The sequence below is a fragment of the Phyllobates terribilis genome, unplaced genomic scaffold, assembly GCF_046119375.1.
Source record: "Phyllobates terribilis strain yellow unplaced genomic scaffold, ASM4611937v1 Scaffold_1__5_contigs__length_1240528914, whole genome shotgun sequence".
Taxonomy (NCBI): domain Eukaryota; kingdom Metazoa; phylum Chordata; class Amphibia; order Anura; family Dendrobatidae; genus Phyllobates; species Phyllobates terribilis.
The window spans coordinates 862,388,056-862,412,146 of record NW_027362761.1 but is presented as its reverse complement, the minus strand read 5'-3'; the positions used below and the strand labels follow the sequence as shown (position 1 = coordinate 862,412,146).

The 24,091-nt window shown below is 42.1% G+C and overlaps 1 protein-coding gene across 1 annotated transcript in view; it reads left to right on the top strand.

Moving 5' to 3' along the window:
* BANK1 (B cell scaffold protein with ankyrin repeats 1) overlaps positions 1–24,091 on the top strand; it is an 857,480-nt gene that overhangs the window by 371,934 nt on the left and 461,455 nt on the right. Inside the window, exon 7 of the mRNA XM_073639073.1 lies at positions 19,096–19,292. Within this exon, the coding sequence (XP_073495174.1) occupies positions 19,096–19,292 (197 nt within the window). The remainder of the gene's footprint in view (positions 1–19,095; positions 19,293–24,091) is intronic.

Genomic DNA, 24,091 nt, shown 5'->3' with positions numbered 1-24,091 from the left:
ACCTCGCCACCAACACAACAGGGACTTGGTGCTCCTGGATGCGCAACACACATGAGTGCCTTCTTGCTGCACTACCTGCAACATGACCCTCGAATTGTGAGAATTAGAAATAATCCTGACTACTGGGTTGCCACACTGTTAGATCCCCGGTACAAAAGTAAATTTGCAGAAATTATTCCTGCCATAGAAAGGGATGCACGCATGCAGGAGTATCAGCAGAGACTGTTGCAGAATCTTACATGTGCTTTTCCACAAAATACCAGTGGTGCACGTAGTGAATCTCACAGTTCCAACTTGCCAACCGTGGGACCGTCAAGTGTTCAGCACTCAAACCGTAATAGAACCACAGTATCTGCTGGTAACATCAATTTTGCGGAATCATTTCACCACTTTTTTAGCCCATCCTTTGCAAGGCCACAGGAGACAAGAAGTCTGACACATAGTCAACGCCTAGAGACGATGGTACAGGAGTATCTCCAAGTAAACATTGAAGCCACGACTGTGTCACTGGACCCTTGCTCTTTTTGGGCTTCCAATCTGGATAAATGGCCGGAGCTAGCCACTTACGCCTTGGAGAACTTGTCATGCCCCGCAGCCAGCGTTCTGTCTGAACGTGTGTTCAGCGCTGCTGGTGGTGTGCTGACAGATAAGCGCACGCGGCTCTCCACTGATAATGTAGACAGACTCACGTTCATAAAGATGAACAAATCATGGATCCGAAACGACTTTTCTACCCCTGTGTCATCCTGGGGAGAGTAAAAGCTTGATGATTGTTTAAAATCACCCTACCAACCGTTTTAAGCTTTCAAATTACTAATCATGTTTATCTGTATCTTGACTGGAAAATAATTTGGGCTTTGTAGCAGTGTGCAGCACTGATCCTATTAGGCCATCTATAATAAGCTCCACCAGATTTAAAATTAAAAATAATTTTTAGCTGCATCTAGCCCGGAAAATAATTTTGGGGCTCCGAGATGCGCAAGACACATAAGTGCCTTCTTGCTGCACTACCTGCAGCATGACCCTCATATTGTCAGAATTCGAAGTAATCATGACTACTGGGTTGCCACACTCTTAGATCCCCCAAACTTTTCGATCAACCTTTTCATTTTAATAAAGACCAAAAAAATGGTCATTTTTGAAATTATAAGCATTAGCAGGTTGTTAGAAACTGAAATCAAACAGTTTTCAACTCAAAACTTTATTCTAGGTGATGTTACATTTTCACATAGGACCCCTTGTTCGAAAGGAGCTTCTGAACTCTCTCGTCCATTGAATTTGTCAGGTTTTGGATGGTTTCTGCTTCAATTGTTTTGCATGAGGACAGAATACCCTCCCAGAGCTGTTGCTTAGATGTGAACTGCCTCCCGCCATCATAGACACTCCTTTTAATGATGCTCCAAAGGTTCTGAATGGGGTACAGGTCAGGGGAGCATGGGGGTCACACCATAAGTTTGTCCTCTTTTATGCCCATATCAGCCAGAGATGCAGATGTTTTATGTGCAGCATGAGATGGTGCATTATCATGCAGAAAAATGATCTTGCTGTGAAATACACGGTTCTTCTTCTTGAACCATGGCAGGAAGTGCTGTTTGAGAAAATCCACATACATTATGGAGTTCATCTTTAGCGCCTTCAGGGATCCTAAAGGGGCCGACAATCTCTCTCCCCATGATTCCAGCCCAAAACATTACTCCACCTCCTCCTTGTTGGCGCTGTAGCCGTGTTTGCGTGGGGTGTCCATCAACCAGCCATCCTCCACTCCATCCATCTGGACCATCGAGCGCTGCACGGCACTCATCCGTGAACAAAACAGTTTTGAAATCAGTCTTCATGTAATGTTTGGCCCACTGGAGCCGTTTCTGCTTGTGTGAAGTGGATAGAGGAGGTCGACAGGATGGCGTATGCACAGCTGCAAACCTCTGAAGGACCCTGCATCTTGTTGTTCGGGGGACGTTGGAGGCACAAGCAGCTTCAAAAACTTGTCTGCTGCTATGACAAGGCTTTTTTGCCGCTGCTCTTTCAACCTGACGTAATTGCCTGTAGGAAAGAGTCCTCAATTTGCCCTTATCAGCACGCACACGTGTGTACTGTGAATCAGCTACATACTTCTTGATTGCCAAGACACTTCATCCTGATCATCGCACAATGTTGATTGTAGTCATGCCTTGACCTAAACACTCCACAATTTGTTGCTTCTCAGCAGCCGACACATCCTTTTTCTTTCCTATTTTGGCAGAAAATGTAGGCTGCTGAATAATGTGAGAGAGCCTTCTTAAGTAGTCTTGCCTTTCATTGGACACACCTGCCAAACTAATTAGCACTGGTGTCTGCAATTGCTTACAGTGATATAAAGAGCCCTGACACACATCACCATCAATGAGTTTAACTGACAAACAAACAAATTCTTCCCTTATCACTCCTAAACACTTTTTGCATAATAATTTGGAACACAGTGTACATGTGCTTTTCCACAAAACACCAGTGGTTCACGTAGTGATTCTTACAGTTCTAACTTGCCAACCGTGGTCTGTATGGAGTTGTTCAATAAAGGGCCCAAAATTAAGATAACATAGATGGGAGAGGTCTCTATGAATAGAAATTCCTAAGTATTTGATACCCTGTGAGGGCCAGGCAAAGGGAAAGTTGGACTGGATGGAATCCTATATGGATTTGGGGAGGGAGACATCGAGGGCCTCAGACTTCGCTGCATTGATTTTAAAATTTGACCATGTAACAAAGTGATCTATTTCAGCCATAACAGCATGGATGGATATATGTGATTGAGTGATATATACTAGGACATCATCAGCAAATAGAGAGCACTTGTACTCGGTGCCTCCCACCTCAATCCACCTAATATTGGGGTTATGGCGAATTGAGGAGAGCAGGTGCTCCGTGACTAGGATGTATAAGAGAGGGGACAGAGAACATCCCTGCCTTGTCCCATTGGTGATTGTGAAAGGTGATGAAAATGTTCTGACGCGCCCCCTGGGCCTTGGGACACCCGGAGCCGGACCCTTTTTGGTGGATGCTGGTGGTTGTAGTCTCCGTGGCGGCAACCCGGTTCCGTGGCTCAGGGCGGTCAAACCAGTGGCGGAACTATTTATGTGGTTTTGATGTTTAAATGTCCGACTACGCCACCCGTGGATTGCGGTCAGAGTGAACCGCCGCTCCAGGGCAGACCGCTGAGGCTGGTGTTGTGGGTGCAGCAGAGCGTAGCATAACTCCCCACGGGAGGAGTATAGCCTCAGGGCAGTGTATGCGGAGGATGGGGGTGATGGTGCAGGGCAGCAGCAGTAATGACACGGAGTCAGTGATGCAGTCCAGGGCCTTTACTCACAGTTCTTATTATCCAGACCACGTCTGCAGGTAACGGCTGCCCACGTCGTACTGTGCTCACAAGGTGAGGGGCTCAGACAACTCCCAGATAACTTTGGAGTGCTTCACAGGACCCCCTTTGTGTGTCCTTTGTCTGGCCTTTCTTACCAACCCTTCTGTCCGGCTGCCTCGGGCCTCCTCTTGGTAAACTTGGCGCCAGTTTCCCTGACCCTATGTGGTGCCTTCCTAGCGGGTGTAGCGAGGGGCTGCGCCACATAAAATGTCACAGCCTCCTGTTTTTAGCTGAGGGTCGTTTCCTGCCTCCACTAGTTTCGGGGACCGGTCTCCCCCTTTGGCCTGACCCCTCCACGCAGGTGGATTCTGGCGTGCGGTGGTGACTCGCCCGTCCGCACCCCTGAGATCCCTTCGTTCCTCGTTCCTGGAGCCTTCTCCGCTCCTCTTCCTTCCTTCTCCCTCTTCCAGGCCTGGGCCTCTGTTACTAGGCCCGCCTCCGGAGCAGAGCTCATGCAGAGCCCCTGCTCCCTGCCACTTCTGCTCAGACTTCTCTGCACTGAACTAAGATGGTGCCCACCTTTTATACTCCCTTCTCAATGCACCCAGGAACTGCTTCCTCCCTGCTCCTGCACTACAGGGTTCCCCTTCCTCAGTGTTCCCTCCCCCCACTCCAGCCAGGGACAGGGACTGTCGTGCCCATCTCAGGGGCATATTGGTCGCCCTGCCCCACGGCAATGTGGTGTAATGCATGCAGGTGTCGGGTCCTGATCCACACTACATCCTTACCTGAGAGTGAGATATCACACCTCTGGGTGAGGTGCAATACCTCTGTTGCAACCGAGCCCTCAGGGTGCTACAGTTCCATTTATCTTCAGCCTAGGTGACGTATTGCGATACAGGGCCGTGATTTTGGCTATAAAAGGGTCCCCTAGACCCCTACCCCAAGCTTTTTAAGAGAATCATATATGGCGTGCCAGGAGACTCTATGGAATGCTTTCTCAGCATCCAACGAGAGTATCTAATTACAAATTTTTAACTGCATCTAGCCCAGGAAATACTTTGTGCCTAGTAGCAGTGTCTGCTAGTCAGCGGATTATCCCGGCTGTTAAGCAAGCTACACCACCTGTAGTTTGGACACTTCATTTTTTCAAAGGAAATGCTTCGGGACCACGGGATACTCAGTGAAGAGCATCAGGAGGCACCCCAAGGCATAGGGGCTGGGACTGGCAGTAGGATGCCTTGCGGTGGACAGCCGAGCTCGATCCTTATAAAAGCTTTTTAACTGCAGCAGCTTTAGTGGACGCTACTGGAGCTGGAATTACGCGACTGCTGGCATGAGACTTGCCCTCCAATAGATCCTTGTAAATGGATTTAAAGTGTATTCATTCAAATTAGAGAGACAATTTAAATTAAAAAGCTTAGAGCTGCCTCCACCACAGGGGGGCTCGCTCGACCCACCAGCGGACAGGCACCAGTATTGGGAGAGGGGGGCTGGCCATCAGGGTTCACCGCGGCTCTGGCACAAACTCGGCGACACGGAGGTGGCACGGGCAGGAGCGGACTGGCCGTGTCGGCTTCTCACTTTTTGGATTTTAGAAGGGCATGACATGCCTATATCTGTGTCTCCCCCTCCTTTTACTCCTCCACCTCTTTTATTTTCGCATGACTATATGTACTTGTCACTTTTCCATGTGTTAGTTATGTCTTCTGAGCAGTTTGTCAGCTTTTGGACACCTTTGAAGGTGTTTTCTATGTGTTTCTATGTGTTTTTGTTTGCCTGCCATTGGTTTTAACGGTGTTCGAAGGTGTTCGACGAACAGTTCGACGAACAGTTCGGCGAACACACGGGTGTTCGACGAACTGAACCGAACTCGAACACTACGGGGGTGGCTCAACACTACTTGAGACCTCCTGGTACAGGTTAGTGAGTGAAGGAGCCTGGGAGCCACCGGATTCCATGGCCTGTGCAAACTCTTACGGGTCCGGGTGGTGGAACCTCTGTGCTTCCATGCAAGGAGGGACCAGAGGGGCATAACTAAGTGCCTACTCAGACCGACCCAGGTCACACGACGGCTTAGACGACTCCGTGAACCAGGGAGGGACCGGGCAGGTGAACCAGGTGCCACTCTGGGACCGACCTTGTGTGAGATCAGGTGACTCCCATGGGTCAGATGACAGGAGCTGACCGGTACAGCAGATGAGCACGGCAGGAAGGCTGGCGGGTTGTCCGGGTAGATAAGCAGGCAGGTACGGCAGATAGCCAGACAGGTGCTCCGGGTAGGCAAGCTGGCGGGCACGGATGTGGCTGTGCTATCAGGAACATCAACGGGGGACACTCGGTATATGGCCTGTGGCGGACAGGTGAGGATGAGGTTAGTTTAATATTTTACTTTATTGCAGGGGACAATGGCTTCAGGGACTAGCTGTATAGTGAGTATATGGTGTTTTTTTATTTTTTAGAGAGGACGAGGACATCGGGGTCAAGGTTGTAGGTAAGTGGTAGGTGAGTATAATGTGTTTAGTATTTTTATTAAAATAATTATTTATTTATTTTAACTTTTTTTTTACTTTCACTTTCAGTGCGCATGTGCCGCTGATGAGAGATTACTTCTCCCATCAGCGCCGCATGCGTAGCATGTGTACAGTGACAGCAGGCGCCGTATGATGGGGCTAGTAGTCCCATCAGCTGGTGCCTGTCACCCGCAGCCTGTCACAGCTGCGGGATCACGCTGACACCTGTCAGTATGATCCAGCAACACTGTGACCAGCGGTAGTGATCTTACCGTCGGTCACAGCCCGTGATTCCTGTGCTGTCACGCAGATGACAGCACGGGAAACCAGGGATGTTCATGTTCGGGGCCGACTTTTGCCGATTTTTGTGCAAAAAGCTTGGTAAACTGAACACGAATCCGAATGTGCCATATTCGTGCCAAATTTGAAACTTGCGATCGTTTCCCAAACATATTCGCTCATCTCTAGTGCTCAAGTGACATTTCTATTGAGACAGGCCTGCATAATTTGCTTTACCAATAATTTGATAATTTTTGTGTATCATGTGGTGCTGTTTGTCCTACAATCTCTCAAGAAAGGAGCAGTAACCCGCAGACCAAAATTCTACAGCTCTTTATCAGGATTTATTTTTTTCTGAGGCGTCATGGCTCTTTTTAATCTTTTGCAGCAACTATTACAATTTGTACTGAGTGCTAAATACTTTGCACAGAGTACTAAAAACTGATGTTTTATTTTACATTGGCAGGCTAGAATTTATTCTACACTACAAGCAGTGATTAAAAGACCCATGAAAAAAATAGCTAAAGGAAATGTCATAATAAATAAATTCTTAAATGACTTTGACACCATCCCACATTAGGAAATGAAGAAGCATCTTGGGCAAGGAAATGGAAGGGCCTGTGCACACGTTGCAGATTCGTCTCATTTTTTTCTGCACAGATTTATCACAAAACCTGAAGGGTGTCCTGATGCCAGCAAAGTGAATGAGAAACCCAAAGTTTTTATACACATGCTGCTAATTTGTGATTTGCATATTTGGTGCAGATTTAAATCTCTAGCATGTCAATTCTTTCAGTGGTTTTGCTGCAGATTTAACTCCTACTACTGAGTGGGGAAATATCTGCAACAAAAAACAAATGTAAAAAACACATAAAAAAAACGTGCCTATTCTATTCTGCGATTTTCCTGCCAAGAGATGCAGAAATGGTGCAGAAATGGTTGCACCAAATACTTAATGTGTGCACATACCCCAAGTGTAGCACAGGTTCAGGAGATAAGCCTGCTCCACACGCAGTATATGCTGGCTAGCAGTTGCAGCAGTTGCGGAGCTCTGGTCATAGCTGTTCACCATTTACTTGTGTGACAGGCACAAGCACCTTGACACACGTTTCACTCCACTAGGCTTCATCAGGAGACATGTGCAGTAGGGCCTGTGCACTCCGCCATCCTCCTTCTGGCTTATTTCAAAACTACAGCTCGTTCTGCAAAATTACAAGCCCTCATATATCTATGTTCATGAAAAATTAAAAAAGGTATATCTCTTAGAAGAAAAGGAGAACAAAAAAATTCCCCTATCACTGAAGGATTAATAAACAAATCAATGTGGTTTTGTCTAGTGGCTTAATCACTATAAAATTAAAATGGACACCGTCTTGTTACAATGACCAATGTTTAATCTAGAATGTTAGTACAGGTGCCTGTGAGCATATGTAGGTGGAAGATTGAATATAATTTATATCTCATACGCTCTAGCTATCTCTGGCTCACAGCAGCTGTTCAGTACTTGGAAAGATGATGGCCAGCAGTGTGAGCAGCCTCTTCTTACCTCAACACGCCTGGTATCACCAGTATTAGATCAGATAGATAGGGTGGACAGGAGTGTGATCAGCCTCTTCTTACCTCAGTACTCCTAGTATCTACAATATTAGATTAGATAGACAGAGTCGACAGCAATGTGAGTGGCTCATTCCTACCACGGCACTCCTGGTATCATCAGTGTTATATTAGACAGACCTGGTGGAGAGCAGTGTGAACAGCCTCTTCTTACCTCAGTACTTCTAGTATCTCTAGTATTAGATGAGAAAAACAGGGCGGACAGCAGTATGGGTGGCCTCTTCTTACTTCAGTACCTCTGGAGTCTAAAGTATGAGATCAGAAAGACAGAGTGGACAGCAGTTTGAGTGGCCTCCTATTATCTCAGAACCTGGGTATTTCTAGTATTGTATAAGATAGACAGGGTGGACAGCAGTGTGAGCAACCTCTTCTTACCTCAGCACCCTGGTATCTCCAATAATAAATCAGAATATCCCCTGGGAACACATCTCTCTACACATGGAGGGAGTGGATGGAGACTCTTATTGCACCTGCTCACAGGCACTCGTTCTGTTAACATTTTAGGATATGTTTCTGGCAGTGTATTAAGACGGCAGACATTTTCATTCTATAGTGATTAGTTACCTCTACAAAACTAATGTCAGTTTCTGATTAAATGTAATTAGTAATTTATATATAGCCACATTTTATTTAGTTATTTACTGTCTCCTTTTCCCGGAGAACCCCTTTAAGCGTTAATGTTTAAATTCCTAACTTAGACTTTCTAAATGTTCCTGTGTCCATCTTAATGATGTAAATAAGAGCACAGCTCTCAAAAATGAACTGTTTCTGCCACATTTCTTTCTCTTCTCCTTTTCCATAACACCATTGTCTTTGTTCTCTCACACTGGTATAAATTATAAGCTTTCCACCCCCTTCATTTGTGATTATAAGCTTCTCATAATTAATTACGTACATTAGAAATTAGTGAACAGGGGAAAACAACTTAAAAGAGGTATAGATGGAAAACAGGATAAGAATGTTGTATTAGTGTATAAAAAAACCCATACTGTTTATGAGCGAACAAGACACCCGATGCATGTTAAATCATCTTCCCTGCTATTTTCCCCTATCATCTCCGGTCTTGGTTGCAGGAACATTTGCTTTACAGCCATTATATATACAGAATACTGAGTAAACAAAAGAATAAATCTTACCACTCCATTAACACTGTGCATTATAGTCTATTCATACAGGATAAATCTTAACACTCCAATAACTGGATTCTTTATATTCTCCCTATAAATATGCAGCAAGTCCATATCTAATAATCATGTGGGGTTTGCATTATATGCTCAAACCTTTCCTTAACTTACCTGGAAACTTCAAGGCCAATTCATCCCAGTCATAACATCATCTTAATTTATTCCAGGTCACAGGAGCGAAATGGAAAGAAGCATGAGTTTACATTCACAATATTGCAACAACTACAGCGGCTATTGATTATTCCAGGAAAAATCCTGAAATACAGCTATTCTTAATCTGTCAAGCTGTGATCAGCCTAGGACTTCTAAGTGTTTCTGGTCTGATTGCTTCTGTTTAATTAACATTCTTTGAATTATTGATCACGCATTGAGATGCTACCTGCCTGGAAATAGCATTGTACATAGATGCAGAAGAGTAGTTTCTTGATACTGTGAAATAATGATAATATAGATGCACGTTGTCTTCTCATAATCAAATCATTCCGATTATGTGATGCTGTAAAATTCATCTCAGTTATTTTAGATAATGTTCATCAAGCATCTAGCGATATGTAAACAGGACTATTGCTAGTCCAGTATTTTCAGCATTGGTCCCATGTTCTCAATTTGGTAGCAAACTTCAAAATCAGGGAATAGACACTTTGCGATTCATGATAAAGGGCACACCTTTTCTTTTTATTATTTAAAGCTTTGTATGAGCTTTAACATACATTTCCATAATAGATTCAGAATACAATGTATGTTCAGGAATCAATCCCATTCTCTTCTAAAGAAAAAAAAATCGAGAATGTTGAAAGCTAAAATGAAAAAACAGTGGACAACGGACAATGCTGGTGTTTGATTATATTCCTTTTTCTTTTGCCTTGTGTTTGTATAGATTCATGCAATGTCTTTTCCTTGAGCAGATTTCAATGTGATTACGCAGTAGTTCACTGATTAGTTAAATGAGAAAAGTGGAAAAGTTATCACTTTTCTAATGTCAGATCTTTCTTTTCAAGGTGATATCTTTAACCCTTCAGAAAAATTTTAACAATATAGGAAGGACTTCAAGGAGAATAAACCTCTTCGGACCTAATTTGGATATTCAGGTTTATAACAGAGGAAAATATAAATGTCCACCATTTGCTAGAAAAATATATTTTTTTCATCACATATCGATATATTATATGCATGAGTAAAACATTTTTTTTTTTCGTATTCTATTAAAGGGGTAATATAGAATCCAAATTAACTTTCATACTAAATGCCATCTATTTTATGCCCTAATTTAAACTATTTTCTAATATACTTGAATTAAAAAATTCCCTATCTTTTCCTAACTACGTTATCTGCTTTTTTTTTCCTATTTCCTTTTTGATAACTCTTTGTTTGAGAATCCCGGTGGATGCTAGGATACTCATACGAAGCATCATCAGGGGTCCGAGACTGCAGTCACTGACACATCCCCTGCCACCTCCATGAAACGAAGCGTCATCAGTGACCTTTGATTAAGGGGCTGGACGAGTTCTTGCGTGAAGTACATCATGCGATGTTCACAATGATAGCATGCTCTCCCGCCAGCTCAGATCAGCAGTAACAAACCATCAGGAGAGTGCACTGTCAGTCACATTTTTAAAATAACTATTGTGCAGAGAACAGCAAGTGTCGTAACTTGCGGGGGGGCGGCACTGGTCTCTGCTCTCCAAATATTCTGCCAACTTCCACAGACAGTGCACTCTCCTCTGTTGCCAGCTCGTTACTGCTGATCTGAACCAATGAGAGAGTGCGCTGTCATTGTACACACCGCACAGTGACAGAGTAGGGACTAGCCCAGACCCTGAAAAGAACATCACTAATGATACTTCGTTTTAGCGAGGGGGCAGAAGTTGCAGCAGTGACTGCAGCCTTTCTCCCTGATGATGCTTTGTTTGCGTATATAGACATGCATTGGGATTCTCAAATGAATAGTCAAAAAGGAAGTAGGAAAAAAAATAAAAGACGTTAGTGTAGGTACGGAAGGTTAGGGAATTTTTAATTCAAGTATATTATAAAATAGTTTAGATTATGGCATTAACCCATTCACTCCCAAGCGTGTTTTCACCCTCCTGACCAGGCCATATTTTACAATTCTGACTACTGTCACTTTATGAGATAATAACTCTGGAGCGCTTCAACATATCACAGTGATTATGCAAGCGTTTTTTCATGACAAATTGTACTTCATGTTAGTAGTAAATTTAGGTTGATATGATTTGCAACTTTGCAATTTTCAAACTCTGAATTTTTAGTCCCTTAAACCAGATAGATATACCACACAAAATAGTTAATACATAACATTTACTGCATGTCTACTTTACTTCAGCATCATTATTGAAACATAATTGTTTTTTGTTAGGAACTTAGAAGGATTAAAAGTTTTTCAGCAATTTTTCATTTTTCCATCAAAATTTACAAAACCAGTTTTTTTAGGGACCACATTCCATTTAAAGTGGTTATGAGGGGCATATGTGCAACAAAATACCCCAAAGTGCTACAGTTTTCAAAACTGTGCCTCTCAAAGTGTTCAAAACCACATTCAAGAAGTTAATTAACCCTTTAGGGGCTTCACAGGAATTATAGCAATGTGGAAAGAAAAAATGAAAATTTTACTTTTTCCCACAAAACTACTGCTTTAGCCCTTAATTTTGCATTTTCTAAACGGTAACTGGGAAAAATGGAAAGTACAATTTGTTTAGCAGTTTCTCCTGAGTACACGACAACTCATATGTGGTGCAAAACTACTGTTTGGGCATGCGGCAGGGCTCGGAAGGGAAGGAGCACCTTTTGACTTTTGGAGCTCAAAATAGGCTGGAATAGATAACGGATGCCATGTCACGTTTGCAAACAAATGTGCCTAAACAATGGAAATCTCCAACAAGTGACGCCATTTGAAAAATTATATCCCTCAAAGAATTTATCTAGAGCTGTCCTGACCATCTTGAACCTGTTGGTGCATCACAGAAATTTAGAATGTTGAGCCTTGAAAACGAAAATTCTAATTTTTCCCACAAAAATGTTGCTTTAGCCCCAAATGTTTCACTTTCATAAGGGTAACAGGAGAAAGTGGACCATTCAATTTGTTGAGCAATTTCTCCTGAGTACACCGATACCTCAAATGGGGTGGAAAACTGCTGTTTGGGCACATAGCAGGGCTCAGAAGAAAAGGAGCTCCAATTTAATTCTGGAGTGCAATTTTGGCTGCAATAGATTGAGTATGTCATGTCACATTTGAAGACCCCCTGACATGCCAAAACAGCAAAAATCTCCACAAGTAACCCTATTTTGGAACCTACACCTATTGCGGAATTCATCTAGGGGTGTAATGAGCATTTTTAACCCTTAGGCGATTCACACAATTGTATAACATTGGGCTAAGTCAATGAAAAATTACCATTTTTTTCACTAAAATGTTGCTTTGGCCCCAAGTTTTCAATTTTCAAAAGGTATAATAGGAGAAAATAAATGGTACAATTTGTTACGCAATTTTTTTCTATGTTCACCAATACCCCATATGTGGTCAAAAATTACTTTTGAGGCACAGTGAAAAACTCAGAAGGGAAGGAGTGCCATATTAAAGTTCAGATTTTGCTGGAATGGTGTGAGGATTCCAAGTCACACTGGCAGATCTCAAAAGACTAACTGTCACTTCCAAACAGAAAACTGGTGTGTACAGGTGCATACTAAGAGTAGCCACCTCCATACATAACTAATTGGGCATGCATGAATTATGGTTTGCGGGTGTAATAAGTTTAACCTACTGGAAGAGCCGCTGTGGTGCCAGAACAGCAGAATTCCACATAAGTCACCCCATTTTACAAACTGCACCTTCTCAATGAATTCATCCAAGGGTGCAGTGATGATATTGACACCACGGGTGTGTCACAGAATTTTAGAACATTGGGCTTTGAAGAAAAAATAATTACAGTTTTAGTCCCACATTTTACGTTTTCACATGGGGAAATAGGTAACAATGGCAACAAAATTTGTCACACAATTTCTGATGAACGTGGCAATACCCCATATGTGGATGTACAATATTGCCTAGCCACACGGCGAGACTCGAGAGGGAAGAAGCGCTATTTCACTCTTGGAGAACAAATTATCGTAGAATAGTTTGCGAACTCCATATACAGAGCCTCTAAGTGCTTGAAAAGCAGATTCCCCCCTCAAGTGAACCTATTTTGGAAATTATATCCGTCTAGAATTTTATCTACAGGTGTGGTAACGATTTTGACATCTCTATGGGTGCTTTCCAGTATAATCAGCAGTGGATGTTGCTGTTTGAAAATTGCAAATCTGCCAGTACGATTACAGCGATACCATATTTATATAATTTTTTTTAAGTTTTGGCCCTTTTACACAATAAAACCTATTTTCTAGAAAAAAATAATTATTTTTACATCGCTGTATTTTGAGAGCTATAACTTTTTTACTTTTCCGCTGATAGAGCTGTATCATAGCTTTTTTTTTGCTCGACAAGATGGTGTTTTTATTGATAACATTTTTATTTAAATTTGTCTTTTTGGTTGCGTTTTATTCCACTTTTTGTTTGGCAGTATGATGAAAAAGCATATTTTTTTGCCTCGTTTTTTATTTAATCTTTTTACTTTTACAGTGTTCACTGAAGGGGTTAACTAGTGTTACAGTTTTATATTTTTGGGCCGTTCCAGATGCGGCGATACCATGCTTGTACTTTTTCTGTATTTTTTTTTTACATAAGAATACAAATTTATGAGTTTAATTTACATATGAAAATTTTTTAGTATTATTTTGTGTTTTTGTTAAAAAAAATATTTTTACAATTTGTGTTAACTTTTTACTTAGTCCCTCTATGGGCCTTTATCTTTTATCACTCTGATCACTGGTATAATGCATTGCAATGCTTTATACCTGTCAGTGCTGCACTGACAAAAGCCTCTTAGACCATGCTCTGAGCATGGTGTAACAGGCTTTCCTTAGCTGGGTAACGCAGATGTCGTCATGATGACTCTGGGTTGCCATGTCAATGACCGGGCCCTTGCGATGACGTCGGGCAGTCCGTCACTCTCCCAGCCTCCTAAATGTTGTGATCAATATCGTTTGCGGGGTTAAAGAGCACAGGGCGCTCCTGACTGTGAGGGCCAGGTCTCAGCTGTCATGTAAGCTGAGCTCCTGGGAGAGATCACATGGGCACAGCTCCTGTACCCGCAATATTGCCAAGACGTACCCATACGTCCAAGTTCGGGAACCCCTTCCCAACCAGGACATATGGGTACATCGGAGGTCATGAAGGGGTTAATGTTTAAAACGTTTTTATGATTTTTCTCTCTCTTCTTTCTTTTCACCCCCGCCTTCCCTACGTAAGTGCATGCTATGGGCTGGCTGGGTAATTGTGTGGATTTTGTATATTGATGTGTATATTATTTTTCTGTGTAAATACTGATTGTAGTTTAAAGAAAATCTGTCAGTAGGATTTTGCTAAGGAATCTGAGAGCAGCATGATTTAGGAACAGAAAGCCTTATTCCACCGATGTATCACTTATTGGGCTGTTTGGTACAGTTTTGATAGAATCCCTGTCTTCTCTGCTGTAGATGTAGCAGTGGTCAGAAGGCTGTATAACCCCACCCACACCCCTGATTTGCAGCTTCCTGTGTACACTGTGTACGCTGTGCATTGTCATCAAGTTGCCAGTCAGTGGCGATGGCGGGGTTATACAGATTAGCTGGTCTGGCTTGTAAGTGACACTTAGTCCTCTAGTAAATAATTTCCTGCCGATAAAACACTGATTGTATTAAAACTACAGCAAGATTCTGAGCAAGAGACACAGATCTCTGGAATCAGGCTCTCTGGTCCTACATTATGCTGCTTTCATATTAAATAGCAAAAACCTGCTGACAGATTCTGTTTAAAGGAAATATGACAGCAGCATATATCTCTACATTGAGCACTGTATCAGCCTCCAGATAATATTTTTAAATGATTTCTGTATTATCCCTAAAAATCATGTTTAACCTGCCCTGCATGCTTGTACTGGACTTATCTGGGAACACTGTCAATCATTGACACAGAGCGCTTGTATCACAGTGGAGTGACTGACATCCAAGGGAGAGCAGGGAGCAAGGAGGAAGAGAAATAGCACCTCCTTACACATACTGGTATACAGTGGGTACGGAAAGTATTCAGACCCCTTTAAATTTTTCACTCTTTGTTTCATTGCAGCCATTTGGTAAATTCTAAAAAGTTCACTTTTTTTCTCATTAAGGTACACTCTGCACCCCATCTTGACTGAAAAAACAGCAATGTAGAAATTTTTGCAAATTTATTAAAAATGAAAAACTGAAATATCACATGGTCATAAGTATTCAGACCCTTTGCTCAGACACTCATATTTAAGTCACAAGCTGTCCATTTTCTTGTGATTCTCCTTGAGATGGTTTTACTCCTTCATTGGAGTCCAGCTGTGTTTAATTAACTGATAGGACTTGATATGGAAAGGCACACACCTGTCTATATAAGACCTCACAGCGCATGTCAGAACAAATGAGAATCATGAGCTCTAAGGAACTGCCCAAGTAGCTCAGAGACAGAATTGTGGCAAGGCACAGATCTGGCCAAGGTTACAAAAGAATTTCTGCATTACTCAAGGTTCCTAAGAGAACAATGGCCTGGACCTTCCAGCCAAACTGAGCAATCATGGGAGAAGAGCCTTGGTGAGAGAGAAAGAAGAACCCCAAGATCACTGTGTCTGAGCTCCAGAGATGCAGTAGTGAGATGGGAGAAAGTTCCACAAAGTCAACTATTACTGCAGCCCTCCACCAGTCGGGCCTTTATGGCAGAGTGGCCCGACAGAAGCCTCTCCTCAGTGCAAGACATATGAAAGCCCGCATAGAGTTCGCTCAAAAACACATGAAGAACTCCCAAACTATGAGAAATAAGATTCTCTGGTCTGATGAGACGAAGATAGAAATTTTTGGTGATAATTGTAAGCGGTATGTGTGGAGAAAACCATGCACTGTTCATCACCTGCCCATTACAATCCCTACAGTGAAACATGGTGGTGGCAGCATCATGCTATGGGGTTGTTTTTCAGCTACAGGGACAGGATGACTGGTTGCAATTGAAAGAAACATGAATACGGCCAAGTACAGAGATATCCTGGATGAAAACCTTTACCAGAGTGCTCTGGACATCAGACTTGGCCGAAGGTTCACCTTCCAACAAGACAATGACCCTAAGCACACAGCTAAAATAACAAAGCAGTGGCTTCAGAACAACTCTGTGACCATTCTTGACTGGCCCAGCCAGAGCCCTGACCTAAACCCAATTGAGCATCTCTGGAGATACCTGAAAATGGCTGTCCACCAACGTTCACCATCCAACCTGACGGAACTTGAGAGGATCTGCAAAGAAGAATGGCAGACGATCCCCAAATCCAGGTGTGAAAAACTTGTTGCATCATTCCCAAGAAGACTCATGGCTGTACTAGCTCAAAAGGGTGCTTCTACTCAATACTGAGCAAAGGGTCTGAATACTTATGACTATGTGATATTTCAGTTTTTCTTTTTTAATAAATTTACAAAAAATTTCTACATTTCTGTTTTTTTTTCAGTCAAGATGGGGTGCAGAGTGTACTTTAATGAGAAAAAAATGAACTTTTTAGAATTTACCAAATGGCTGCAATGAAACAAAGAGTGAAAAATATAAAGGGGTCTGAATACTTTCCGTACCCACTGTATCAATCAAAGCACACTGTGGGTGTGATACAAAAACACTGTTGATTGTTAGTGTCCTGCACTAGCTTTGTGGAAGAGCAGATTGGCTTAAACATCATTTTCAGACACAATGTAGTAAGGTTTAGAGATAATACAGGAATTGTAATAGTTAAAAATGGGATTAGTAGGCTAATAAAATGCTCCTGATACCTTCCAGGTGTAAGCCATTTTGAAAATATTTTGTAAACCCTTCTGAATAAAAATAGATTTAATTTTTTCTATAGATAAAATAATGCACAAACTAGTGGAATTCAATAAAAGAAAGTCTGAAAAGACCTTCAGCATAAAATCATCGATTGCATTTTGTAGAATAAAAGCGATGTGTTTTGTAGAATATGAATTTGGCTATTAATCTTGATGTAAAAAGTCCCTGAAAAGACATGAACATCATTGGACACAAAGTGCTTAATAAGTATTCATCTATTTGATTTAAAATTTACATTAATAGCAATGAAAAGAAGAATTCTGTTTGGTTCTTTCTGTCTCTGGAACAATATTAGTGACACTATACCGTTTCTACCGCCATGGTAATTTATTGTGATCTCCTAATTACCATATCTATAGCTGCATTTTAGATGGAGAGAAAAAAGAAGTTTTTAACATGTAAATGAAATATTGTATACGATGAAAGCCATCATTTACATTACATTGGGTGTAAATATATTAAACTTTTTATAGAGCAGCAGAATATAAAGGAGCACATAGTTTTTTAGAGATATTTACCCCTGTCACGCCTTGCACCAAAACATATATTTTTATAATCATGACATATCAGATACAATCAATGTCATACAAAGCATTGCTTTCTCTACAATCTAAAAGTTTAAGATTTCAGTGGTACAAGCAAAAATGATCACGGCACACTGTACAATGGAAGGAGGCCACTTGTAATGGTGATATAACCAATGATAACATGCCCAGAACATGACAAAGGTCACATAGGTGTCTCCTGTGTATTAGCTAATTTTTTGTAGTGTCTGTGCAATTTACTACATATGCCAGCAAATGGATAATAAAAAAATAACATGTTAAATGAAAGTCCCTACATGGGTCATAAAAATAAAAATGAATATTTGTATAAATCAAGAAAAACATATTTTATAAAATGTCATATTACAGTTATTTTGGTCAGCCACAAACAAGGGAAAGAAAAGGGCTTAAAATAATATATTTATATATATGCATATCTAATATAGTGAGAGAGTACTGAACTCCTGGGTGCGCGGATAGGGGCACAATCTGTTTACACTATACAGAAAAGAATCCGGCACACATAGGTAGATGGTGTTGAAGAAAAAATTATTTCAATAATGTTGTCAAAATCCAGTGTACATACAAGAGACCTTTCACTAGACACTAGCATGTGGGACCATGGCAGTAGATGTGGAGAGTCAACACTGGAAAAGGTGTGACTGATGTGTACAGTGAAAAGTACTTTACCTCTGCACACATCAGTCCACCTTTGCAGCTATAACACCATCCTTCCTGTGATTCTCAAGGCATTTTCATTCATCCAGAAGAGCATTTGTGAGGTCAGACACTGATGTTGGATGGGAGGACCTGCCTCACAATCTTCATTCTAGTTCATCCCAAAGTTGGTCAATGGAGTTGAAGTTAGGGCTCTTTGTAGGACAGTCAGGTTATTCCGCACCAAACTCACCCAACCATGCCTTTGTGAACCATGTTTTGTGCATTGTGCACAGACAAGCTGGAACAGAGACGTCATTCCTCAAAGTATTCCAACAAATTTGGAAGCCAATGTCTTAGTATTCAGAATTGTTAAAATTTCCCTTCACTGGAACTAAGGGTCCAATGCAAACCTCTGAAAATAAAATCCCATAACAGTTGGCTTGGTGATGTAAGGCTTGCATACAGATGGGAACGCATGCCAAGGATCTCCAGGAACATAGTTTTAGTCCTGGTGATGATGTTAGAGGTTTTAAATACTGCAGTTATTGAATTGATGACTTTTCTGCACCATGTGCTTCAGCACTCGGCAATCACACTCTGTAACTTTATGTGGTCTGTTACTTCTAGGCTGAATTACTGTGGTTCCTAAATGTTTCCACTTTTAAATAACACCGCTCACAGTTGAGCTTGGAATATTTAGTAGGGAAGATTATTCATTAACTGACTCGTTACAAAGCTTAGGGCAGTATTTTATACACTTGTGGCAATGGGATTGAATGAAAAACCTGAAATCAAGGATTAAATGCACCAATACTTTTGTCCATATATTGTACCTTGGTTTGCAAAAATATCTACAGATAGGTGTGAGAAACCCTCCTTACAGACATTTATGGCACATTCTTTACTTTCTGTATTGATTTGTATGTACAGTTGGTGAGTTACATTAAAAATTAAATAGATTTATTAATTCATTTATGTTCTTTGCTTTTAGGTGGCAGTTCAGAAGAAATACCCACCTTACTACATTGTGCGGCAAAGCTTGGACTCAAAGAAGTTGCCCTTTTATTAGTGCAAAGTCCAGCAGCAGATTGTATTTGTAGAATCACCAACAAATATGGGGAAGATCCAGCAAAAATAGCTGAAAAGTATGGCCACCAAGATATCCAGGCAATCATTAATCAGCTAACAGTAAGTACCAAACATTCAGATGCTTTTGTATTGCACTTTAATGATTACAAGTAATACCTTGATTGGTTTGCTATTCTATGGTTGTATGCTAATTGATGGTGATTTTCTTGGTGAGTAGTGGAGGAGATGGACCTTGACCATCATTTGTTGTCACTACACTGAACAGGTAGCATCAGTTTATCTGGATTCTCTGTTATTAGTGTGAAAATTTCAAGACTTCAGGATTTTTTTTAATTTAGAAAAAATAAAAATTAAATCACCACTCAAAACTATTTAATGTAAACATACCATCTTTTGATGACATATTCCCTTTAAAGTTGTCTCTAAATCTAGCTAATAGGAAGTCCTTCTGACTAGGGATGAACAGATCAGTAAAAATTCAAATTCACCAATTTGCACGGCTCTTCTCGTAAATTTCGATTCACAGACGTTATTATCTGCAAATTTAATATCCTTTATTATGTTCTGGCGTCTCTCCAAATCTCACAGCATAATAGACATAAGAAATAAAAAAAAATCCTTATACTCACCTTACTTTTCACTTTCCAGCCCCTCAACTCCTCACCGTCACCAATCCCCATCTTCTGATCACTGCCGCTGGTGCTGAAATCCCAGGACCCCTCATGCTAGGTAGGGGCTTCCAACTTTGATGAGGCCTGGGAGGATTCTGTGCAAGTACGCAGAAGGTCATGATGTTATGACTTGCACTGCGATCTTACGCTCACATGCGCAGAACCCTCTCAGGACTCAACAAAGCCGAAATCAAGGCCTGGGGATTTCAGCGCGAGCGGCAGTGATCAGAAGATGCGGTGAGGCCCATATAAGTAATGGTGAGGATCATCAAAAAGTTAATTTATTTCAGTTCTTCAATACAAAAAATGAAACTCATACTGTATATTATATAGAGTTATTACAAACAGAGTGATCTATTTCAAGTGTTTATTTCTGTTAATGCTGATGATTATGGCTTACAGCCAATGAAAACACAAAAGTCATTATTAGTGTTGAGCGAACATGCTCAACACTGCTCGGTACTCGCACGAGCATCACGCTACTTGGGATGTTCGGCGAGCACCGAGCATTTCCGGGTTACTCGGGCGGGAGCTCGGGTCTCCGCCCTGCATGTTTGGCGCTCTTTACAGAGCCAATGAACATGCAGGGATTGCCAGCCAGTCACTGTAATGCTGCAGCCATGTTGGTTGTGGGCATTACAGTGATTGGCTGGCCGCACAGCGTCACCTCGAGTATTTAAAACCGAGCGCCGCCATCTTGGACACAGTCGCTCCGGATTAGACAGTGTAGGGACAGCGCTGCTGATTTAGGGAGAGATATAAACTGCAAAATTGTTAGTGTAGGGTCTGTAAAGGCTGCCAGAACAAACAAACAGTCCTTTTCAGGACTAATATCCATCCCAGATACCAGGCAGGAAGGCTGTATAGGAGACACAGTGTTTATACCAGCAAACGCTGCATTACAGTCCTGTGTGCTTCTGTTGCTGAAATAGCTGGACTTAGCACCAGGTGTCGGGGGCCAGGAAAAATCCTTTTTTTTCATCTAAATCCTCCTTTTTTTTCCTCCTTCACACTGTAAAAATACCCATCTTATTAATCTTTTGGTGTGTCCCCCCCCACCAAAAAAAAAAAGCGTGTCTCTGATTTTTCAGACACAAATATAACTGTTGAAAATAGTCTGGCGTAGGCTAGAGAAACAGAAGTGTTGTTTTTCACTTCCACGGTTCAAACCTCTGTATTATCCATTTTGGGCCATTTGTATCTAAAAAAAAAAACAGTTTTAGTGTGTAGCTCACTGTTCAGCCGCAAATCTATATATTTAAAAACGTGTGGTATACCCCAGTAAACAATAACTGTGGTTTTGCCATCCCACGGTAAAAAATCTATATTATTCAGGTATTGGTATATTTTCCGTAAAGAAAAACAGTAGTGTCTCCTGACTGTTGTGACACAAAAATATATCTGTTGAAAATAGTCTTGTGTAGGCCCAACATCCCAGTGTGGTTTTGCAGTTCCATGGGTCAAATCGCTGTACTATCCAGTTTTGGGCCTTTGGTATCTAAAAAAAAAGCAGTTTGAGTGTGTCGCTCACTGTTCAGCCGCAAATATCTCTATTTAAAAAAGTGTGGTATACCCCATTAAACAATAACTGTGGTTTTGCCATCCCACGGTAAAAAATCTCTATTATTCAGCTTTTGGTAGTTTTTTCCGTAAAGAAAAACAGTAGTGTCTCCTGACTGTTGTGACACAAAAATATATCTGTTGAAAATAGTCTTGTGTAGGCCCGACATCCAAGTGTGGTTTCGCAGTTCCACGGGTCAAATCGCTGTACTATCCAGTTTTGGGCCTTTGGTATCTAAAAAAAAAGCAGTTTGAATGTGACGCTCACTGTTCAGCCGCAAATATCTCTATTTAAAAAAGTGTGATATACCCCAGTAAACAATAACTGTGGTTTTGCCATCCCACGGTAAAAAATCTCTATTATTCAGCTTTTGGTAGTATTTTCCGTAAAGAAAAACAGTAGTGTCTCCTGACTGTTGTGACACAAAAATATATCTGTTGAAAATAGTCTTGTGTAGGCCCGACTTCCCAATGTGGTTTCGCAGTTCCATGGGTCAAATCGCTGTACTATCCAGTTTTGGGCCTTTGGTATCTAAAAAAAAAGCAGTTTGAGTGTGTCGCTTACTGTTCAGCCGCAAATATCTCTATTTAAAAAAGTGTGGTATACCCCAGCAAACAATAACTGTGGTTTTGCCATCCCACGGTAAAAAATCTATATTATTCAGCTTTTGGTAGTTTTTTCCGTAAAGAAAAACAGTAGTGTCTCCTGACTGTTGTGACGCAAAAATATATCTGTTGAAAATAGTCTTGTGTAGGCCCGACATCCCAGTGTGGTTTCGCAGTTCCACGGGTCAAATCGCTGTACTATCCAGTTTTGGGCCTTTGGTATCTAAAAAAAAAGCAGTTTGAGTGTGATGCTCACTGTTCAGCCGCAAATATCTCTATTTAAAAAAGTGTGGTATACTCCAGTAAACAATAACTGTGGTTTTGCCATCCCACGGTAAAAAATCTCTATTATTCAGCTTTTGGTAGTATTTTCCGTAAAGAAAAACAGTAGCGTCTCCTGACTGTTGTGACACAAAAATATATCTGTTAAAAATAGTCTTGTGTAGGCCCGACTTTCCAGTGTGGTTTCGCAGTTCCATGGGTCAAATCGCTGTACTATCCAGTTTTGGGCCTTTGGTATCTAAAAAAAAAGCAGTTTGAGTGTGTCGCTCACTGTTCAGCCGCAAATATCTCTATTTAAAAAAGTGTGGTATACCCAAGTAAACAATAACTGTGGTTTTCCTATTCCACGGTTCTAATCTACTCTTTATTACCCTTTTTCCATTGATAGTGCAAGTGTAAGCTATTTTACTTCATTTACAATGGGCAAGGCGCGTGGCAAGGGACATGGAAGTGGACGTTCTGGTGAAGGTTCGTGCAGAGGACGGGGCCGTGGCCAAGGTGAAAATGTGCCACAACCAACAGCCACATCTTCTCGCTCCCACGTCTTGACCGAATTACTAGGGAAGCACAGAACAACACCAGTATTGAGAACTGATCAGTGTGAACAGGTTATTAATTGAATAGCAGATAATACTTCCTGTTACCTGGGCACCACCACCTCCGGTCTGTCTTCCACACGGTCAACTCTTAGTAGCCGTGAGTCTCGACCGCATACTCCTCCTCACCCTGATGCTCCTTCCTCCCACCATGCCGAGTGTCGTCAGACAGCAAGTGATCCCACACTTGGACACTCTGAAGAGCTGTTCACTGGTCCATTTCCAAATTTGGGCCCCTCGCCTGATACGCTTGAAGTGGTGGAAGAGGAGATCCCATGTTGCGATGCCCAAATATTTGAACAGCCACGGCCACAGGAAGTCGACGTTGGCAATCTGTCACAAGAGGTGGACGATGACGAGACACAATTGCCAGGAAGTGAGGAGGAGGATCGTGGTGTGCAAGTGGAAGAGGAGGAGGTGGTGGATGATCTAGTAACTGACCCTACGTGGAAGGGGGACATACAGAGTGAGGCCAGCAGCACACAGGGGGAGGGAGGCAGAGTACCCCAACAGGCAGGAAGAAGCAGTGTGGTGGCCGCAGACAGAAGGCAGGCAACCGTTCCCCGTAACACCAACACAAGGGACGTTGCCAGTACAAGCGGTAGGTCTTCCAGAGTCTGGAATTTTTTTAAAGACTCTGCTGATAACCCCAAAAAGGCCATATGTTCCACCTGCCATGCCAGCATCAACAGGGGTGACAAAACTACCAGCCTGACCACCACCAGCATGATCAGGCACATGGCAGCAAAACATCCGACTTTGTGGGGCGAAACCCAGGGTCCACGACCAGTGTCAGCGGGTGTCACCACTGCTTCTTCCACTGTTGTGCGTGCAATAGAACCCCCTGTTGTGTGTGCAAGGCAATCTCCTGTCCATACTGCATGTAAAGATGCCCCCTCCTCTCAGTCTTCACTTGTTATGGCAGTTTCTCAAGAAACAGCATCAACGTCCACGTCCACGTCCCACCGCAGCGTTCAATTGTCCACATCCCAGACCTTTGAACGAAAGCGGAAATTCGCACATAACGCTCCACAGGCCACAGTCCTAAATTCGCACATTTCACGACTGCTTGCGTTGGAAATGCTGCCTTTTAGGCTGGTGGAGACGGAATCCTTCCGCAATCTTATGGCGGTGGCCGTCCCTCGGTACTCGGTCCCCAGCCGACATCTCTCTAACGGCACAC